Here is a 20,857-nt window from a genome sequence, read left to right as displayed (position 1 = left end):
AGAGGTAGGGGGCAAAAACCTCTCAATTTGGGGTCAAATTACAAGTTAATAAGCAAAGTTGCTAAAGAGCTCTGAAACCTTGGTTTAGGGGCTAAAGAGGAAATACTTGAAGCCAAGGGGGACGGTGTCTGGTGCTCAGTTGCCCATATTTACATCTGACTCCTTCCACTGAGGGTCTCACCTCAATTCACAGTCTTGTTTTCAGGAACTGCAGGGAGGTTTAGGTCTGCAATGCTGGAAGCAAAAAAATTAACCAAAAACTCACAAATTACTACAGATGGTGGAAATAATTTTATTTTTTCAGAAGAGAAACAGCATTTACTGCCGGGAGTCTGGGTCAAGCTGCCCTTTAACTCCCCTTGTGTCCAAGAGAGGCACGGCCTCACTTCTAGCCACGCCGCTCTCCAGTCAGAGGAACAAGCAGAGGCCACCGAGTCAGGAGGTGAAGCTCTCCCTTACTGTCTCAGGGTCTCAGTGAGCCCTGCCTGGAGAGGCTGGACAGTGCATTTTCCACGAGGCCCAGCTGGAGGCAGATGGTGTCAGGTGTAGGCTTCCTGGCCCTCACAGCCTTCGCGCCTTCCTGGGGCGGCAGCCGTTGTGTGGGATGGGGGTGTTGTCTGTGATTGAGATCACTTCCAGGCCCCCCATGGTCAGGCCCTTGATGGCAGACTGGAAGGGGCAGGAGGAACAGGCTGATGGCACGGACCAGAGACGATGCCCCGGTGTCCAGACAGGGCTCGGACAGGGATGAGGGGTTGCGCCCGCAATCCAATCCCCTCCTTCCAACCCCTCCCCCAGGCCCTCAGCGCTGCCCACGTCGGGTCCCACCTGCCACGCCCCACCCTGCCCTTTACAACTTAAAGAAAAAGACTACTGTAAACCTCAACACGTCTTAAGCATTGCTTTTGTAGTTCCCTCTGCCTGGAATGAGTCCCTCACCCCCAAACTCATAAACACACCTGGCTAGTCCCTCGTCATTCTTGAGAAATCAGTAGAAATGTCACCTCTATGGGGACACTTTGGTGATCACACCCAAGGGGCTCCCAGCACCCGGGGTAGAAGCTTCCCCGCTGCACCCACGAGTCTGTCCCGAGGGACTCATTTGTGACAGGCCCCAGGGAACCCCTTCCTGTCCCCAGCAGGCACTCAGTAAGCGTCTGGGAAACTGAAACTACGTGATCAGGGCTGGCCTGGAGAGGTTCAGTGGATCAGAAGCAATGGAGACAAACTTCAAGCCATCAGGGAAGTCCAGTCCCTCCTCTGCCCCTACCCCTACTTCTCTCACTAACTGAAGGACGAAGCGCACAGGCTGGACTGTGAAGAAGCGAGGTCACTTACCAAGCGCCCGGGCCCCAGGCCTTTGACCACAACTCGGACATGGGTCACGCCTTTCCCTGTAGCTTTCTGGCGAGGAGCAGCAAGTGGTTAGTGCTCCTGGGAAAGAACTGCAACAACCCCAGCCCTTGCTACCACCCACTGGAGTGACAGGGTTATGAGCTCCAGGGGACAGGCACCCACACAGGCAAACAGGAGAGGACAGGGAAGGAAGCAGAGGGCTGACGGCTACGGTGCAGGACAGACTAGTGCAGTCAGCTGGGGGCCCTTTCTGCCCGGGACGGCACTGCCACCTAGTGGATACTTCAAAATATTGCTCAGATTGTTCCCTGGATAAATGCAGAATTTCAGACCATAACAATCCCTGGACTCCTGGCTGAGCCTCAGTACCCTCTTAGAGCATATTTTTTGATCATTTTAAATCTTTCATTACAGTTGAAAGCTTTCTTTCTTGATTATAAAGGCGGTTTATTACAGAAAGTCTGGAAAACTCACAGAAGTAACTCAACCCACCATGCGGAAGCCACCGTTAATTAACACTGACATTATTTTCTAAGTGTATATAACGTGTCCATTTAGTGGCCGTTGGTGGCATTTTGATGGTCACTAATACAGTGCTGTCAGTATTTCGGGGCATGGAGCTTCATTCGAGGGTCAGGGTCTCCTTCAGGGGACACGCTAGGTTTGGCAGTGTGAACCTTTGTGGAGCCTGTGTCGCAGCAGCCAGTGTACAGACTCTGGGCCCAGACCTGGGCGGTTAGTTCAGGGAACCTGACCGGCTGCACGGCTCTGAGCAAGCAACACACTCTGAATCCCAACTGACTCTTAAAAACGTGGGTAATACTGAGGGTCTTCGAGGATTCAAGATAATGAACATAAAGTATCTGGTGTGTAGTAGATATGCTCTGCCCTGCTCAGTTGTGTCCGACTCTGTGCTACCGCACGGACTGTAGCCCGCCAGGCTCCTCTGTCCATGGGATTTCCCAGGCAAGAATACTGGAGTGGGTAGCCATGCCCTTCTCCAGGGGATCTTCCCCACCGAGGGACTGAACTCATATCTCCTGAGTCTCCTGCATTTGCAGGTGGATTCTTTACTGCTGAGCCATAAGGGAAGCTTGCATAGTAGATACTCCATAAATACAAACTAACAGCAGCACACTGCCAATTTGCTTCTAGAAAGATCTGCAGCAGTTCATGCTCAGTCTAGTACTGCAGAAGCGTCCTCACCACACCACACCTTCTCCAGGTGGACTCTCACCACAACCCCACCCCACCCAGCCCTCTGGTCTTTAAATCCAGGAGGCCTTGTGAGACTTCAGCACCTGGCCCCTGCTCCTTCTAGCTACCCTCACGTTAGGGGACCCGACACGAGTTGGCAAACTCGTGCTTCTGAAGGGCTAGTGCAAGGACAATCCTCCTCCCGGTGATCAGCTGTGCAGAAAGCGGAGCCCAGCACAGAGGGAGCCGGAAAGAACACACACGCACGCACACACACACACACACACACACACACACACACACACACACACACAGACACCTACCGCCGCGGCAGCTATGCCTGCTGTCTGTGCTGCGATGCCCGTGCCCTTCTTGGCATTCCGAAACCCCTCTGTGCCACAGGAGGCGCGGGCAAGGGGCTGGTGAGCGGCCGAGATCACGTGGATCTGTGTGCTGGGGACGGAGGGGAGGTGTACAGAATATGATGTCTGTTCAGGGGAGTGAGAGAGCACCAACCTATGCCCAGACAAGCCCCAGTGAGGCAAGGAAAACACCATTTAGCTGCTTCCACCCTGAGGTTATCAGATTTTGAACTCTGGTAGGAGGCGTCAGAAAAGGTCAGAATCAACCCCTAAACCTCTGAAAACTGACAAGTCGCAAACTCTACAAGAAGCTATTATACATGGAAAGTCTGTGTCCCCCCACCTAGATTCATGCTGAAATTCGAACCCCTAATGTGATGGCTCTGGGAGGTGGGGCCTTTGGGAGGCGATGAGGTCATAAGGGTGGAGCCCTTGCGAGTATCAATGGCCTGTCAGAGGGACCCCAGAGGCCTCAGCAGTCTCTTCCACCATGTGAGGACATGAGGAGAAGCTAGCCACCTGCAGCATGGAAGAGCTCTTGCTAGAACCTAACCCTGCTGTCATGCTGATCTCTGACCTGCGGCCTCCAGACTGTGGAAATAAACGTCTGCTGTTTCAGCCACCCAGTCTGGTACTTTGTTGTAGCAGCCTGAGCTGCTACACCAAGGCCATGATCTGAGGGCGCTGAGTGTCATCCACAGGAGGGGTGGCGTATTTTCCCCCTCACATCTTCCCTGCAGACAATGTTTAAAGTAGATTCAAAATCTTTTTTGGCATTCTCCAGCCCCTCACCTCCCCAATAAACTGAATTTTCACATCGCGTAATTTTTAATGACTTTTCATCACGTAATTTTTAATGACATTTCATTGTTAAAGTTTCAAATATACTCAAAAGCGGATACAATAAAGTCTGAACTCCCCTGGGCTCACCATTCAGCTTCAACAATTAGTAACTAATATCCAATCTGGTTTCATCTATAAACTTTGTTTCTTCTACTCTCCTCTACTCTCTACTAAGGGATTATTCTGAAGCAAATCTTAGACCCATCATTTCATCCGTATTTCAGTATATATCTCTAAAAGATAAGTAGTCTTCAACAAGTTAAATTAAAACTAAGAATAAATCCCTGGACTTGCTTTCCACTCCCCCCTTAATCACCACCTGGTCTCATGGGCTGAAAAGCCCTCGAGAACTCACAAGCAGGGGAAGTGGAGGGTGGTTATAAGGTGACCTGTTGGAACCAGCCCCGGGCTGGGGCCAGCTGCTGCGGGCCTGGCTACGGCTGCCATTTCCCTCCCACGGCTTCTTGGGTCTTCTACACCAAACAGAAGCACAAGAGGATTGCTTGTCCCCGAGACAACCTCAACAGAGTTCTACAGAGTAGGCCTCTTTAAAAAAGCAAAGACACAAAGAGAGCTAGCCTATACCGTTATCAGCCTGAGAAGAGAGGGACACCCAGGGGCTCTGACTCTGGGCTTGTAAGATGACAGCTGAAACGTGTCCTACGGCACCTTGCCTGGCACCTCACCTCTAGCCCTGACCATCCACCGTCTTTTGTACTGTCCTCTAAGTTGCTTCGCAGGCCACTGCTGACCAAATACCAACCCCATCTCTAAGTGCGGGCTGGTCTGTGAGGATGTCACTGATGTCAGCAAGCTTTCCGCTGCCAACACACAGTTGGGAACTTCCCCGGCACCATCTGAAAGCCACACAGAATGCGAATCCTCCAACCTCGCTCAGCCCCACAAAGGCAGAGACCTGGTCCACAGTGGACCAAGGGCAAGTACTTTAAGTTGACCCTTATTTGGAGGTTTCCCTTTGCTTAGTTTGTTAGTAAACCCTATATTCTGAAATAATCTCCCTCATTTATTAATCATCCATCCCCAGTACCAACACTTAACAACTACACTTTCGCAGGAAGACCTTCTGGCCCTAAAATATACTCTAGCTCTGGAGCAGAACCAGAAAATACAATTCCCAAGAATAGCAAAGGAATCTTTAACAATATGATACGGGCACCCAGTTCACAGTTCCATTTATTCTGAATCAACTTTATAAAAAGAGAGGAGATTTCCCCAAACAAGAAGGAATACTTGGTGGGGTGCTGTGCACCGGGGCCCATGTGACTTGCTCGCCCCCCTGCAGGGGAAAGAAGCCTCCCCCCCAGCCCTGCCCAGGAGTCCCTTCCCCACTTACTTGTTGTAGGATGCTTTAATATGTGCGATTGGGATCTCCTCGAATTTCTTTCCTGCCCACCTCAGAGAGCTTTCCTGTCCTGGAATTGGAGGGTAAATGCTGCAATTAGAAGAAAAATTTTAGGTAAAGTTGTTCTGATATTTGTTTTTCAATTAAAAAAAACAAAAAAAACCCAAAAAACAACCACGTAGTTGAAAAAAAGCCAACAGCATAAACAAACTGGTAACAAAAGACAGCAGCCCTCTGCCCCGACCTGCTGCTGAGGTTGCTGCCCCCAACACTTCTGGTGCTGCCAGAACACGGTATATGTGAACACGGTCCTCCAGTGGCTATTTCCCCGAGTTGCTGACTCTGGACACAGCTAATGACTTTCTGCTGGAAAGAGAACTTAATCCATAATCCCCATCCTCCCTTATCTCTTCTAGTATAATCAGATCACTCTTTTCTGTCCTCTATATACAATTCTTTCTGCAATTAAATAAAACATGGGCTTCCCTGTAACTCAGTGGTGAAGAATCTGCCTGCCAATGCAGGAGACACAGGTTTGATCTCTGATCTGGGAGGATCCCACATGTCTCGGGGCAACTAAACCCATGCGCCACAACTATTGAGCCTGTGCTCTAGAGCCCAGGAGCCGCAACTACAGAAGCCTGAACACCCTCGAGCCCGTGCTCCACAACAAGAGAAACCACTGCAACAAGCAGCCTACACACGACACCTAGAGAGTAGCTCCCACTGGCTGCAACGAGAGAAAAGCCTATGTAGCAACAAAGACCCAGTATAGTCAAAAATAAGTAATAAAATAAATAAATAAAATTATTTAAAAAATTAAGTCAAACCTCTATTTCTTGCTGTATCAACCACAGATACCTTGACTATCTTTGTTAAAAACAAAGACAAAATAAACTTACAGTAATACTTATAAAGATCATTGTTGTTTTTTTAAAAAAAAAATCCAGTATCCCCTAGAGTGGAGGCCTGCACATTTTTTCTGTAAAGGGCCAGAGAGTAAATATTTTAGGCTTTGCTGGCCATGATGCTTCTGTTGCAACTACACAACTTTGCCACTGAGGTGCAGAAACAGCCCAGACAACAGTGAGTTAATAGGTGTGACTATGTTCCAATAAAGTTCTATTTATAAAAATCACTCAACTGGCCACAGGTGGGTGGGTAGGGGCCAACTTGCCAGCCCCTACCAAGACCAGTGGATATCAGGCTGGCTGAATGGCAGGACCATGTGACTCTGATGCTTCCACTCTGCCCTAGATTTCTGGATGGGACCTAAGAATCCATTTCTGAAGTAGCCCAGGTAAGTCAGATGTGAACTCAGGGGTTCACCACACTGGTCCAGACACTGCTGAGTTGAAGACCCCCCTGCCCACCACCCGCCAGTCTGCTCTGTCCTCTGGCTATCTCTTGCTCAGGACTCTTCATTTTCAGGTCGAGAAACAGTACTGATAGGGGAACAGGGAAGCCAGGCCTTGGGCTAAGGGGCTTTACCTTGGTTCAGAGTTTTGCTCACCACCTGTGTTTTTAAATTCCAGACTCAAGCAAACCTGCTGCTGCACCCTGCCCGCGTGCACAGATCAGATCCGTGTTTGTACCTGCTCAGCCACCTGAACTACGGTGGGCTCTGATCCAGAGAATACTATTATCTGAGCACCATCCTGTCTACTGGCTTTCCTGGAGATATTTAACAAAACAAAACTGTAACACTGTTGGGTATTCAGGAATTACAAGTGTATTCCTTCCTGCTCTGCCTGATCTTAGAGATGATTTAGCATCTCGGCAGGTTGCCAGCTTATCGGCTACACGCTGAGACTGACTGTGAAGGAGGCTCTGTTGTTATTTAGTCAGTCGCTCAGTCGTGTCGGACTCTTTGCGACCCCACGGACTATAGCCTGCCAGGCTCCTCTGTCCTTGAGATTTCCTTGGACAGAGTATGAGGCTCTGAGATGACATTAATGTTTAAAACCTTATAAGTTCCCCATTAATAATTTCTTCTATGGACTTGCAGGTCAAACACTTAAGCCTTCTGAAGTCTGAACATGCCAGCATTGTGCCTTTAATAGGGCAAGATTTTCCAACTAGAAAGGATCCGGAGCTTGAATCATTTAACTGAGTGTGCAGACAAGATCAAGCTTTTAAGCTTCCCACGTCCAGTGAACAAGTGGTTCACCCCAAGGCAGCCCAGGAAAGGGAAAGACAAAGCTTTCTGGTGCTGCTCTGCTGGCTCTTCACACCCATCCTCAAAGCACGTCTGCACACACAGCATGTCTTTCAAACGGCTGACGAGGACTGAAAATAGGAGGCACAGGTGGCCAGAGGAAAATACACAGGAGTGCCTACCGTCCTCTCTCCATGTCATGGTTTCTTGACCTCGGTGCCACTGACATTTTGGGCAGGGGGATTCTTTGGCAGGGGGGCTGTCCTGAGCACTGTGGGTGCTTAACAGCAGCCTGGCCTCTACCTAACTAGGTACTGACCCTTAAGCTGTGACAATCAAAAATGTCTTCAGACGTTGCTACAAGTCTCCTTGGAGACACAGTGGCCCCAGGCTGGGAACTGCTGGTTTACTTTAATGACTTCCAGCATCAAGTGGGCCCTCAGTACAGCTGGCAATCACACAGCGCATCCCCTGCTTAATTGCCCATTCACTGTCCTGGATGGCTAGTTTGTACTTTCTTTTGTCCCCTCAGACCTTCAACTCCTTCCTGCTTCCTTGTTGCCAGCTGATGACCTTCACAAAGAAATAGAAGCAATCAGGTTTTCCTTCAGCTCCCACTGCTGAACAGCTGTGCCCCCAGTCTCTGCCTTGTCTCCCGTGATGACATTCCACCTGCGTGTCTGCCCCTCAAGGACAGCACTCCGGCAACGTTCCTGCTCCATCATCTGCATTCTTCCCCCTCTCCACCGCATCATTCCCATCGGCAAAACATGCAGTCATTTCCCCAGTCTAAAACCAAACAGAAGCCTCTGGATGCCAAAGCCTCCTTGAGCTCCTGCCCGTTTCTCTATCCCCCTTAAAGGACTGACCATACCTGTTGCTTCTTCCTGTCTTCTATTCTCCCTGAACCCACACCATTCAAACCTTAGCCCTTCATACTCCACCAAACGTGCCCTAGTCAAGGTCACCACAAATTCACAGTATTAAGCCCTACGAGCAGTTCTGTTATCAGTCTATGGACTAGTCAATCATATTAGTAGCATGTGATAAAGCTAATCTACTTTTGAATCACAGGAAAAAAAAAAGTCTCTCCAGGTTTTTTTTAGTACCTCTCTGGAGGGTCCTTCTTTCTCTTCTGCTGATTCCCCAAATCTCTAAAAGCCAGAGGCTCCAGGGTTCAGTCCTTAGACCTCTCCTTCACTTTACCTTCCCTTTCTCTCTTGATGATCTTGTATCTTATGATTTTAGACATCATCTAGGGAATTCCTTGGTACTCTCATTGCCAGGGGCCCTGAGTTCAATCCCTAATTGGGGAACTAAAATCTCAAAAGCTGTGTGAGGGAAAAAGAAATCATCTATGGATTGTTTTCCAAATGTGTATGTCTACCTCAGATCTGTGCCCTGAATTCCATTTCTAATTGCTAATATTGTATCCCCACTTGGATGTTAATTAAACATCTCAAATCTACAATTCAAGCTCCTGCAGTCTTCCCCATCTTCACGACAACTCTATCTTTCTAGTTGTTTAGGCCAAAAATTTTAGAATGTCCCTTCAGTTCTCTCCTTTGCTCATACCTTACATTAACAAATTCTGTTGGTTCCACCTTCTAAGTGCATCTGTCTGACCATTTATACTATCTCTACAGCTGCCACTCTGGTCCCTGCCAGCATCGCTTCTCACTGAGATTATCTCATTAGTCTTCTGATTGCTTAGGAGACTTTTCCCATCTTCCATCCTTGCTCTCCTACAGTTTAATATCAACGCAGTGGCCAAAAGAATCCTTTAAAATGTAAGCATGAGCATGTCAACCCTCCACTTAGAATTCTCCAGTGACTTCCCTTTTCTCTCAGAATAAGGTGAGGTTGTCTCCTCACAATGGCCCACAGGGGACAACAGGATGTAGCCCTGCATGCCTGACGCACCCCTCACCCTCTTCTTCTCACCATTCATTTTTACTTCTCACTCCACTGCGGCCTTCTTGCAGTGGAGTGAGACTTGCTCAGACACTAGACACACTCTTATAATCTGTCATACTTCTTTTTCTTATTTTCTATTTACTGTCCCCTATCCCCTCAAATTTAAGTTTCACCAGAGCGGGGATTTTTGTGTGTTTGGTCACTGATGTGTCCCCAACACCCTGAACAGTGTCTGACATTGTTGAGTGACCACAACAGAATCTTCGCTTCAATTCCTTTGGCAGCTCCCCACTGCCCACAGTGGGGAGTGGATAAAAGCCCCACTGTATCTTGTAGTTTTAAACATCATCTGTGTGATGAGTCTTCCAAATGTCTATGTCTGACTCACATCTATCCCTTGAACTTCATCTCTAATAGCCAATATTGTATCTCCACTTGGATGTTAATCAAATATCTCAAACTTAAACATACAAATCCAAGCTCCTACAGATTAATGACAACTCTATCTTTCCAGTTGTTTAAGTGAAGTCGCTCAGTCGTGTCCGACTCTTTGTGACCCCATGGATGGCAGCCTACCAGGCTCCTCTGTCCATAGGATTTTCCAGGCAAGAGCACTGGAGTGGGTTGCCATTTCCTTCTCCAGGGGATATTCCTGACCCAGGGATCGAACCTGGGTCTTCCGCGTTGCAGGCAGACACTTAACCATCTGACCTACCAGGGAATACCTTCCAGTTGTTTAGGCCGACGGTTTTAGACTGCTTGTTATCTACAGATAAGGCTCTTAGCATTCTGATTCCTTCTCACCCTGCTGGCCTCATCTACCATCTCACTCACACGCACACACACACACACACACACACACACACACTTGACTACACAACATTCATACCACGTGCCTTACACAGACTGTTAACTTTGCATAAAATGACCTTTCATCTTTTCCAGCTGAGCTCCCATTCAATTCAGCTCTTAGCATCACATTATTTTCCTGGCACTCTTGTCTGATTTCCTCAGAAGTTAGACACTCATTCTTTCATATTTCAAAGCAACCAGCTCTTACCTCCAGTAAACTACTGATCAGTTAACGGTGAAGACGTGTACATGTTTGTCTTTCCTGGTTGACTGTGAACTACTTGTGCGAAGGAATGATTGTCTGCATTTGTACCCTCAGAACCAAGCAGGTTCTTAGTAAATGTCTGCTAAATGCATGTGAAGTACAACTAGCACACAGAGGCAGTGTCCCTGGCAGGAAGCAAGATGCCAGTTGCCGGCTGAAGCTGAGTACAAAAACCACCCTGGACCTTAGACCAACTCTAAAAAACGCATAACAACCTTTACCTTACTACCCCTTCCGCCCATTTTGTATCGGAGACTCTGATCCCATGAGGGAAACAAAAGTGGTGATATTTATTATACACCTTCGACATCCACTGATTCATCAAAAGTTCACTGATCCTTACAACCTTTTCCAGTATTCTTTCCACTTTAAGAGGAAAAAGCTGAGGCTCTAAGGTTAATCTGCATAAGGTTCCACAGTGACAAAGAGCTGGGAATTCACTGGTGTTCTGACCCTGGAAGGTGGTGCTACTCGCCAGAGGGCTGGACCTAAGTGGCCCTTACCTGAAGCTGCTGCGGCTCGGAGCTGGAGCCGGAGTCTCCGCCTTCTCAACCTCCTCCTTGGCCGCTGCGTCTTGCATCTGTTGGGCGCTCATGTGGATGGTGGGGGCCGGCACTCCGGCCACGACCCTGCGGAGAAAGAAAGCTCAGGGAGGTCCAGACCTAAGCGAGTCCTAACTGGACTCTAGGAGTCCAAGTGGCTCATGGGACACGGGCAGGAGCGCATTGACTGTACGCTCGGAATGAGTAACCATCTTACCTGGTCGTCGGCGGCCAAGCCCAAGACCGCAAGAGCCAGGACCCAGCGTTTCTTACAACCTGCATGACTTAAGTTGACCTCAGTCAGCTCCCATCCGCGGCGACCGCGGGACTTAGCTCTTCCCGTCATGCTGCTCCCGCGCTGCCTTGTGGGAACATAGGATTGGCCCAGGACCGCGCCGGGAACCGCGGAGCGTTGTGGGAAGTTTGAAAGATGGCGGCGCCCACAAGGCGCACTGTGTTAGGGCTGGCAAGGTGCTGGCGGCGGTTCGAGAGCCCCTGGAGTCTGGGTTCTCGTAGCTTGACCCTTGCGGCTGCACCGTCGAATAGCGCATCTCCATGGCGCCTGTTGGGTGCGCTGTGCCTGCAGCGGCCACCGCTGGTCTCGAAGCAGTTGACCCCGATGCAGGAAGAGATGGCAGCCCTGCTACAGCAGGTGGGTTGAGGTGCGGGTTGTGGCTTCTAGGTGCATTTGGGGACGCAGTAGAGGTACGCTGGCTTGGGTTTAATCCTGACCCCACCACTGATTAGCTTGTGTGACTTTGGGCAAGTCACTTCGCTTCTCTGAGCTTCGGTATGCTTTCCTGCAAAATGGTACGTACCTTCTGGGTTCTTGCGGTACATTGTACGCGTTCAGTAAGAGGCACGTCGTTTTCATTGATCTTCTCTGTCGTTACCTTCGGCAGCTCTCTGGAGAGGCTCTTCTTTTTTTCCGACACATAGGGGTGCGATGGTGAACTAGACGGATTCAGTCCCCATCATAGGTGGTTGACAGTTTGGAGAGGAAAATGGCTTTGTCATGTGATGAGCGTAAAGAAAAGGCAAAGGGCACATCCGTAAGATGTCTGTGATAGAGTCTGTTTATGTGAGGGGCAAGTGAAGAAACATGGACATAAACGGTGTATTGGCAACGAAGGTCCTAAATCCCCACAGGTAGTGATTAAAGATACTATGTCTACCTAGAACCTGAGGCGTTTTTGTCTTAGCTACTGAGAGATACAAGCTTCCTTTCTGTGCCTTTTATTTGGCTTGTTAACTTACTCTGCAAACGTTTAAACATCACCTTTTAAACTTTGTGCAGACACTGTGCTAGGTGGTAGGGATGTGGTGGTGAATAAGACAGACATAACCCTGGTTCTCAGAGGGATTCAGTTTGGTGGAGGGGGCTGTCAATCAATAACCAAATAACCACATGGTTATGGAATTGCAGTCTCTGGTGAGTGTAATAAAGGAAAACAGGGTACTGTAATAGTGTTTAACAGGGATGTTAATTTGATTTTAATGGAAGGTGTTAAGGAATATCTTTTAAAATAAGTGATATTTAAATTGAGATCTGAAGGATGAGTAGGAATCTCCCAGGAGAGCATGAGGGAAAACATTCTAGAAAGAAGGAATAGCATCTGTAAAATGCCTGAGGCAGGATAGTCCATGGAGAGTGAGATTCTGGGCAAAGACTGGCATGACTGGAGGGTGGTGAGTGGGCAGGCACTGCCAGTCCTAGTCCTCTCTTGGTTGTGGCAGTCTTGATGTTTGAACGCATTTTAATATTTCAGGAAATGCAGCTCAAGCCCACAGGGAAGTTTTCCTCTGTTTTCTTTGTGGTGTTCTGATCATGTGTCTGGTTATGTTGGGGGTAAACTTCTGAATCTGTCAAGTGCACTGTAACTGTGTTTTATTGTTTTTCTTTTCTTTTAATTTTCCCAGTTTGGGGTAGATTTTTGCTCTTTTAATTTTCCCAGATGGAGATAGAGAGAAGCCTGTATTCAGACCATGAACTTCGTGCCTTGGATGAAGCTGAGCAACTGGAAAAGAAAAAAAGTGACCTTTATGAAGAAGAAGACGAGAAGAATATATTGCTGGTGCAGGACTTGGAAGACATGTGGGAGCAGAAATTCCTGCAGTTCAAACCTGGAGCTCGAATAACAGGTTTGTGGTCTCTTCAGGCCAGTTAGAGGTAGGAGAGTGGATATTCTGATTTGCAAATAAAGAATAATTGCTTATTCTCTGCTTTGTGTTTTAAATAATAATTTCAAGTGATAAAACTTTTTAACATGGGAGAACAATTCTTTTCACAGTTCTTCACATCCATCCTAATATAATATTTTAAAAGTCTGTGTTATTTTTGAGTAGGATGTATGGTTATTGAGGGAACTCTCCAGGTGGCTCGGTGGTAAAGAATCTGCTTGCCAGTGCAGGAGCTGCAGGAGAGGTGGGTTTGATCCCTGGGTTCGGAAGATCCCCTGGAGAAGAAAATGGCAACCCACTTCAGTATCCCTGCCTGGAAAACTCCATGGACAGAAGAGCCTGGTGGCCTACAGTCCTTGGGGTGGCCTAGAGTCAGACACGACTGAGTGACTGAGTACACATGGGTGTTGGGACAGCTGTGTCTCAGTTAAGCCTCAGGAATGTTATCTGGATTTAACTCCTAGTTTGGGACTGAGAGTAGGGGAAGTTAAGCCTTTCCCACTCGTTTCCTGTGTTTTATCTGAAATCCCTCCCAAAGCAGGGGGTTAAGTTCTCTTATTCTTGTTTCACAGTGAAAACTGAAGTAGAGCCTGGTTAAGTCAGTAATAGTGTCAAAACCAAAGAATTAGTAGTGTCTGGGAATTGCTTCTTTTCCAAAGGCTCAAAGTATTTTGTGTTCTGCTCTTCAAAGGAGGAGTGCAGCTTTGGGTTTCTTCTTGTTAAATTTTAGTTTCCTCAGGATTATGGGACTCTATCCTGAGAGAGGTCAGAGTTAGAGAGATGTGGTCAGGGTTCTAATTTGATTATAAGTTCTTTGAGGGCAAAGATTGTGGCCCTGCCTTAAAGGAGGATCCTAAAGCCCTAATGTTCTTGGTTCTGGCAGAACATGCTCCTCCTGTCTCCTGTGACCCTCCCCATCTCTTCTATACAGACGCTGACGTAAAGAATGACCGAAGCTCACTGCACCGGAAGCTTGACAGGAACCTTATTCTACTGGTCAAAGACAAGCTTGGAGACCAAGATGTTTGGATGCTGCCCCAGGCCGAGTGGCAACCCGGGGAGACCCTCCGCCAAACAGCTGAACGAACCCTGGCCACACTCTCAGGTGAGCCCTCTGCCTCACTGCTAAATCCCGCAAGACACACTCCAGACTCAGCCTCAGGATTTGCAGGCTGACTGTGGGCCTGGCTTTTAATAGTAGGCTAGTGGAAACTTGGGCTTCCCAGGTGGCTTTGCGATAAAGATTCTGCCTGTAATTCAGGAGACCTGGGCTTCGATTACTGGGTTGGGAAGATCCCTTGGAGAAGGGAATGGCAACCCACTCCAGTATTCTTGCCTGAAGAATCCCATGGACAGAGGAGCCTACCTGAAGGATGGAGAGTTTCAGCCTCTGCTCACTAAAGCTGTCTTCCCAAGAAAGTACAAAACATTCACCTCTCAGTTTCCAGTTTTGCATTCTTTAAAATTTTTCAATCTATAAAAATAGGTGATTGTAGTACTTTTTCTGGCTTAAGTGGCCCCGATCTTCTTTGGGGCCCAGTATCATAAAATATTTTGTCATCATAGCTATGAGAGATCCTGTTGCTTTAATAGGTTCTACTCGCCTTCCCTTCAGTGGCATTTCTGCCCCTCCACTCGGAGCACCAGTGAAGCTATTTGTTCCAGCGGGGTCTGGTGATCAACACTTACAGTAAAATGTGCTTCAGTTTTTATGGCACTCAAAGTGTCATTTCTCATTGTTCGTGATTTCCTGTCACAAAATTGATTAGGATTAGTTATATGGTTTTCTCCTTTCCTACATTTTTGATTCTTATAATTTATGGATTCTTGAGGAAGTGGATTTTGTGTGTGTGTGCCTCCACATAGTATGAATCTTTTCCTGATCTGTTTTACACAGTCACTCCTTTCCCCTCGCCCCTATTAAGGCAGCGTTTTTGTGCTAAGGATTTAGAGGACGTGGAATTTCTTTAATTCTGTCACATCTAGAGCATGGTCTGTCGTACTCAGTTCTCTCCTCATCTCATAGTTCAGATCCTGAACAAGTGTTGCAGAACCTGATTTTAGGGGACCCACTGCCTTCTCAAATTGACTTTGAATTTTGGGTGTCTCACTGAAAAATGAGATTTTTCATTCCTTGGCCATCTGGTATCATTTTGAGGAAGATCCCTTGGTTGGTAATTATCTTTTGCTCCATATTGCTCAGCATTTGACAATATGGGTTGTCCCTAACAGACCTGTGATTTAGATTCTGTCCCAGGGCCCAGCACAGAGACAGCCAACCAAGAAACGCCCAGACTTTCTCTGAAAGAGGTTCATTTGCTTAACGTAAAGCATCAGCGTGGGGGACAGTTCACACACCTAGGGGCCTGCAGAAACACGCTTCGGGGACAGAGGTTGAAGGTGCTATCCCTGTGCTGTTCCTTGCCCCGTGGAGGTTTTAAAATGTAGTCCATTCAGAACTGATGCCCCTGCCAGCCTCAGCCTGCTTCTCTTTTTGTCCCTGTAGCCTTGCTTGTTGGCAGCACCACTTGACGCATTCACCCAACTAGACACCTCAGAGTTATCTTTGACCTCATTCCGGCATCCGCTAAGTTCCTGAGTTCTACCTGGTCTGTTCTAAGTAGTCCCGTCTTTGTGCCTGCAGCTCTTCAGGGAGTCATTTCACTTCCCACTAGATCAGGGTTTCTGAGCCTTGCCTTGGCACTCTGGAAATTTGGGGCAGGATCATTCTTTGTGGGGGCTTCTGTGGTTCTGTCTAGGTTATTTACTGCAACATCTCTGGCCTCTATCTGCTTGATTGTAGTAACGTCACTTTGGTTGTCCCTAGTGTAACAACCAAAAATAACTGAATACTGCTGGAAATTACCTGGGGTGTGGATCTCTGGTTGAGAGCCGCCACCCTGGAGTACTGAGGCAGACACCACACAAGCCCCGTTCTTGCTTCTGTGTTGTCGTTTTCAGTGCCGCCAGAACAAGCCTTCTTAAACACAAATCCCTTGTCACTTCTCTGCTCGAAATCTTAAAAGGTTTCCCATAAAAGCAGAATTCTGAGCAGGGCCTACGCATACTTTTTGCTCTGGTCCCAAGCTCATCAGTCTTCCGTCTTGCTGCTCATTCATGTATGTTCTAAGTTCAAACCTAGCAAGGCTTTTGAATAATGTGGTATTTCTTGTGTCCCGGCTTTGGGGCCTGCCTGTCCAAGACAAAGCTTTGGTTCTACCTAGTCTGACTGCTCGGTTTTAAAAACTCAGCTCGTCCCTTCTGCCTTCCGTGGTGAAAGCTTCTGGGTAGAGAGCTCGACTCCTCCCTCTAGGCTGCTGTAACACTCACAGAGTGCCCTTACTCAGGTTATACAGCAGACACTCTCTCTGTGCCTACTTGTTGCTGGTCACTGTCCGGGCAGTGGGGTCACAGTGATCTACAGGACGCTACCTGGGCCTCCTGGGGGCTTATGTCCTAGGGAAGAAGATGCTCTTCATTCCATTGCTGTTTAATTGTTGATTAACAGACGATTTCTTCTCAGCTAGCATTCTGAAAATACGGATAGGATTTTGTCCTTTCCATCATCCTGGTTCTCAGCAGAGTACCCGGCACAGAGCAGGCACTTGCTGAATGTTTGCTGTTGTTCGTTTGCTAAGTCATGTCTGACTCTTTGCAACTCCATGGACTGCAGTACACCAGGCTTCCCTGTCCTTCACCATCTCCCGGAGTTTGTTCAAACTCATGTCCACTGAGTTGGTGATACCATCCAACCATCTCCCATCCAAATGCTTCCGAGATCAGATGAGATTGGGCGTGTTAGGGTGGTATGGCCGTAGGCCCATCCAACCATCTCATCCTCTGTGGCCTCCTTTTCCTCTTGCCCTCAGTCTTTGCCAGCATCAGGATTTTTTCCAGTGAGTCGGCTCTTTGCATCAGGTGACCAAAGTATTGAAGCTTCAGCTTCAGCATCAGTCCTTCCAAAGAATATTCAGGGTTGATTTCCTTTAGGATTGACTGATTTGATTTCCTTGCAGTCCAAGGGACTCTTCAAGAGTCTTCTCCAACACCACAGTTCAAAAGCATCAATTCTTTGGCGCTTAGCCTTCTTTCTGGTCCAGCTCTCACATCCGTCCATGACTACTGGAAAAACCATGGCTTTGACTAGACGGATCTTTGTTGGCAAAGTGATGTCTCTCCTTTTTTATATGCTGTCGAGGTTTGTCATAGCTTTTCTTCCAATGCTGAGTGTTTAATGAGTAAATGATACGGTAGTGTAAGCACACAACTACTGTTCTGGCTCTGCCACCAGTGTGAGTACTGCTAATGAGACATAAGCAGCCTCTGTGTGCCCCCTTGATCCTGTCCCGCCAGCAGCCTGTATGGCCGCAGGAGAGGGAGTGAGATGGTGGAATGAAATGGGAAAACAGGAGGGGCCTTTGCTACGCTCCAGGCTTCCTCAGCCATCACGCAAAAGTTGGTGGCTGGGTTTCTTCCCAGGATCGTTGAGCTCAGATCCTCAGCTTTCTTCTGCTCACTCACAGTGCTCAGTTTCGCCTGCTGGGCACCACGTGGAAAGGGGCTCCCCTCCTCTTGGTACCCGCTTTTCTCCCTTGAACATTCCTGTTGCCATAACGAAGAGTGAAAAGATATATTGGTTTCTTATAGGTGCATAGAAAATGAAATAGGTTGATTTATTTCAAATTCATTAAAATCATAAATAATATGAAATAATTAAAATGACAAAGGAAAGCTCGGGCAGCTTATAAGTACAAAAAAGTCAGAGTCCGTTCCTTTCCCTCTGTTTGGCATACTTCCCGGGTATTTCTGCAAGTGGTATTCCTAGAAGTGAAATTCATGGTCAAGGATGGACACATCTAAGATTTTGCTAAGGTACCACCAAAGTGCCCTGCAGAACATACTTTAAAAAATTTTCCCTGTCCAGTCAGTAAAAAAAAAGATCTTTAGATTAGCGGTCTCCTTTCTTTTTTGTTAGGTAATGTGTTTATTTGGGTTAGTGGCTACTGGTTAGAGTGGCCATCTCTGCGTATTTTTCACGTGGCTATTGGTTCTTCTTTTTTCGTGAACCGCTTATTTAGATTCTTTGCTCATGTTTATAATGAACCATCTTTTTCCCCCTTTCTGATTTAATTTAATCCATTTCCCCAGGTCATAGAAAAGTAATATGTATCCATTGACTTCAGTGGAAAATTCAGAAACGTGTAAAGAATCACACCAGTGTAATTCCACCACCCATAGATCCCCACTGCTGACATTTTATATTGTAGGTGAGCTCACATCATACGTGGATTCCTCATCTAATGCTGATAGTGTTGTTACTGTTTTTAATATTGACAAAAGCCATTCATTGTATATGGTGAAAACGTATCACAGTGTCTGGTAAATGTAAAACTGTAAGAGTAATAGGTAATTTTCCCGTCTTAGAGGCAACCGCCAGAATAGTTTTTTTGTGTATCCTTTTAGCAATTGCAAGCACATACTTATTTCATCTGTTCCTTTTTTCCATGAAATGGGCTTAACATGTACTTAAACATGTACATATATGTATATACACATGGTTACGGACCTTCCTTTTCTTATACACAGCTTTTAAGCATATCTCTGTATCAGCAAGTGAAGACATATCTTATACTTTTAACACCAGTGTAATGTTTCATATTTGTATGTACTGCAGTTTGTTTAACCAGTCTGTCACTTTTATTAAAAAAAAGCTTCGGTGAACATCTGTGTACACTCCTTTGCTCACATGGGCAAATAAATATATTGAGGAGGGTGAAATTCTAGAAGCAGAATTGTTAGATCAAAGGGTTTGTATTATTAAAATTGATATCTCTTGCCAAGTAGAGCAGTTATGCTAATTATATACCACGTACATTTGAGAGAACACAGTTTTCCTTTATCCTTGACGAGCAGTGTACTGCTCAAAGTTTTTGAACTTAAATAGTAATGGTATGTCTTTGTTGTTTTAGTTTGTATTTATTGAGTTATTAATGAGTTGAGCGTCTTTATGAGTTTATAGTTCATTGATAATTTATCTTCATGGGAACTTGTTGTTCACATGCTTGGTTCGTTTTTCTCTCAGAGTTGTTGGCTTTCTCCTCACTGATTTCTAAGTACTATTTAACACTTTATCTTAAGATGCTCCTTTGTTCAGTGTGTCGAAAATATTTTTCCTAGTTTGTCATTATGTCTGTGACTTTTTTATGCTTCATTTTTCTATGCAGAAGGATTTTAACTTTTATGTAAATAAATATGCCTATTCTTTTTTGCATTTTGTGTCTTGGTTAGGACTTCCCCTCTCAAAAATGATACAGAAAGTATCCCACATTTTTTTTTAATAGTACTCTTATGGTTTCTTTTTTCTTTAGTGAAGAATTTTAAAATACAGAAAAACTCAGAAAATATTAAACATCCATGAAACCATCACTCAAAAATGAACAAACCTTTTGTGAAAATTTTAACTTTGTGTTAGATCTTTGATCTGTAGGGTGTCAGTTTGGATATGAGGAGTGAGGTTGTGATCCAGTTTTATTTCTTTGCTAGCCCATTCTCCTGGTTCCATTTAGTAATTGATCCATTATTTCCTTGTCCTTTGAAATGCTGTGTTGGTGTTGTTAACCCATTGTTATAGATTGCAGAGATCCTCCATCTGTCTTTGCCTTTTAACTTTGGTTTTCACCTTGCAGCAGTCAAATTGGGACCTTTCCATACTTTCCATGTGATATTCCCTTTAAAAGGGCTGATGAACTTTGCTTTACAGATACAAGTGTCTCGGTCCTTCGTCAGCAGCTGGTGACCGGGCTGAGTCTAGAAGCTCAGTGCTCTGACTCCCAGGTAGGGCTGTTTAGGTTGCCTTGTGGACTTCAGTCTGAGAGCAGTAGCTTGGCATGAGGAATGCACCCAGAGAATCTGGAACCCACGGGCCAGGAGCTTTTGGCTTGAAAGGAGATGAGGATCTTCAGGACCGACCCTAGTCCTCATCCTCGGGACGGCGTTCCCCTCAGGCCAGAAGCGGCTCTCACAGAGACCCCCCAATGCTTTCGGGCACCAGGGTAAACAGGTGGGTGTGTCCTCATCTTCTACTTCTGTTCCCCGCTCCCCTCCTCCTCAGAAAACAACCTGGAAGCCAAGTTCCTGGGAAATGCGCCCTGCGGCCACTACAAATTCAAGTTCCCCCAGGCAGTGCGGGCGGAGGGCAGCCTCGGGGCCAAGATCTTCTTCTTCAAAGCCCTGCTGCTAACCGGAGACTTTTCCTCGGCCGTGGAGAAGGGCCGTCACGTGTGGGCCAGCAAGGAGGAACTGGGTGACTATTTGAAGCCAAAATACCTGGCCCAGGTTAGGAGGTTTCTCTTGGACCTCTGACGAACCTCTGACGGACTGAGCTGCCTGTGGACAGTGCTCGGACAGGTCTGCGGTCGGGCCTCAAGGACGTGGTGCGGTGTTCTCATCTCTACGGGAATATCAAGCGGCAAACTAAGTTCTGAGAAATAAATGGGTTTACCATTGTGTGGGTCTCAGTTGATTTATCCTTTGAGGACTGTTGTCTTCTCCTTATGAAGAGAGAGCCATCTCTTAGGGTGTTTTATCCTTTTTCTCCCGAGCTCGTGATTAAGTAGTATTGCATTGCTTTGTAGTGAATCAGCTGGCTTCATGCGCCCAGGAAGAAAGAGCAGAAGGAAGTGAATCAACTTTCTAAAAACCTTGAGCTTCTGTGAAAGCCTCTAGGTCCAAGAAAAAAAAAAACAACACCTCGTGCTTTGTAGTTTCTTAGTCATTTTCTGTTTTGTATTTCTCTTCCTACTTGATATGAAAATGTATCAA

The 20,857-nt window shown here is 46.7% G+C and overlaps 2 protein-coding genes across 2 annotated transcripts; one reads left to right on the top strand and one right to left on the bottom strand.

Annotated features, from left to right (window-relative positions):
• Window positions 1-278: 278 nt before the first annotated feature.
• MRPS11 (mitochondrial ribosomal protein S11) lies at window positions 279-11,224 on the bottom strand. Its single transcript, XM_005911013.3, has 6 exons — window positions 11,073-11,224; window positions 10,817-10,942; window positions 5,113-5,211; window positions 2,877-3,006; window positions 1,339-1,404; window positions 279-669 (listed from the first exon to the last, which is right to left on the bottom strand). Exons 1-6 carry the CDS (start codon window positions 11,135-11,137, stop codon window positions 562-564), a joined length of 594 nt encoding a protein of 197 aa, XP_005911075.1. The 5' UTR covers window positions 11,138-11,224; the 3' UTR covers window positions 279-561.
• Window positions 11,225-11,257: 33 nt separating this feature from the next.
• On the top strand, window positions 11,258-20,542 carry MRPL46 (mitochondrial ribosomal protein L46). The gene is made up of 4 exons (XM_005911012.3): window positions 11,258-11,507; window positions 12,811-12,997; window positions 13,968-14,141; window positions 20,148-20,542. The coding sequence occupies exons 1-4, from the start codon at window positions 11,286-11,288 to the stop codon at window positions 20,396-20,398; spliced, it is 834 nt and encodes a 277-aa protein (XP_005911074.1). The 5' UTR covers window positions 11,258-11,285; the 3' UTR covers window positions 20,399-20,542.
• The last annotated feature ends 315 nt before the right edge of the window (window positions 20,543-20,857 follow it).

This window comes from Bos mutus, chromosome 21 (genome assembly GCF_027580195.1).
Source record: "Bos mutus isolate GX-2022 chromosome 21, NWIPB_WYAK_1.1, whole genome shotgun sequence".
NCBI classification, from domain to species: Eukaryota; Metazoa; Chordata; class Mammalia; order Artiodactyla; family Bovidae; genus Bos; species Bos mutus.
This window is presented reverse-complemented; position numbering and strand designations above follow the sequence as displayed.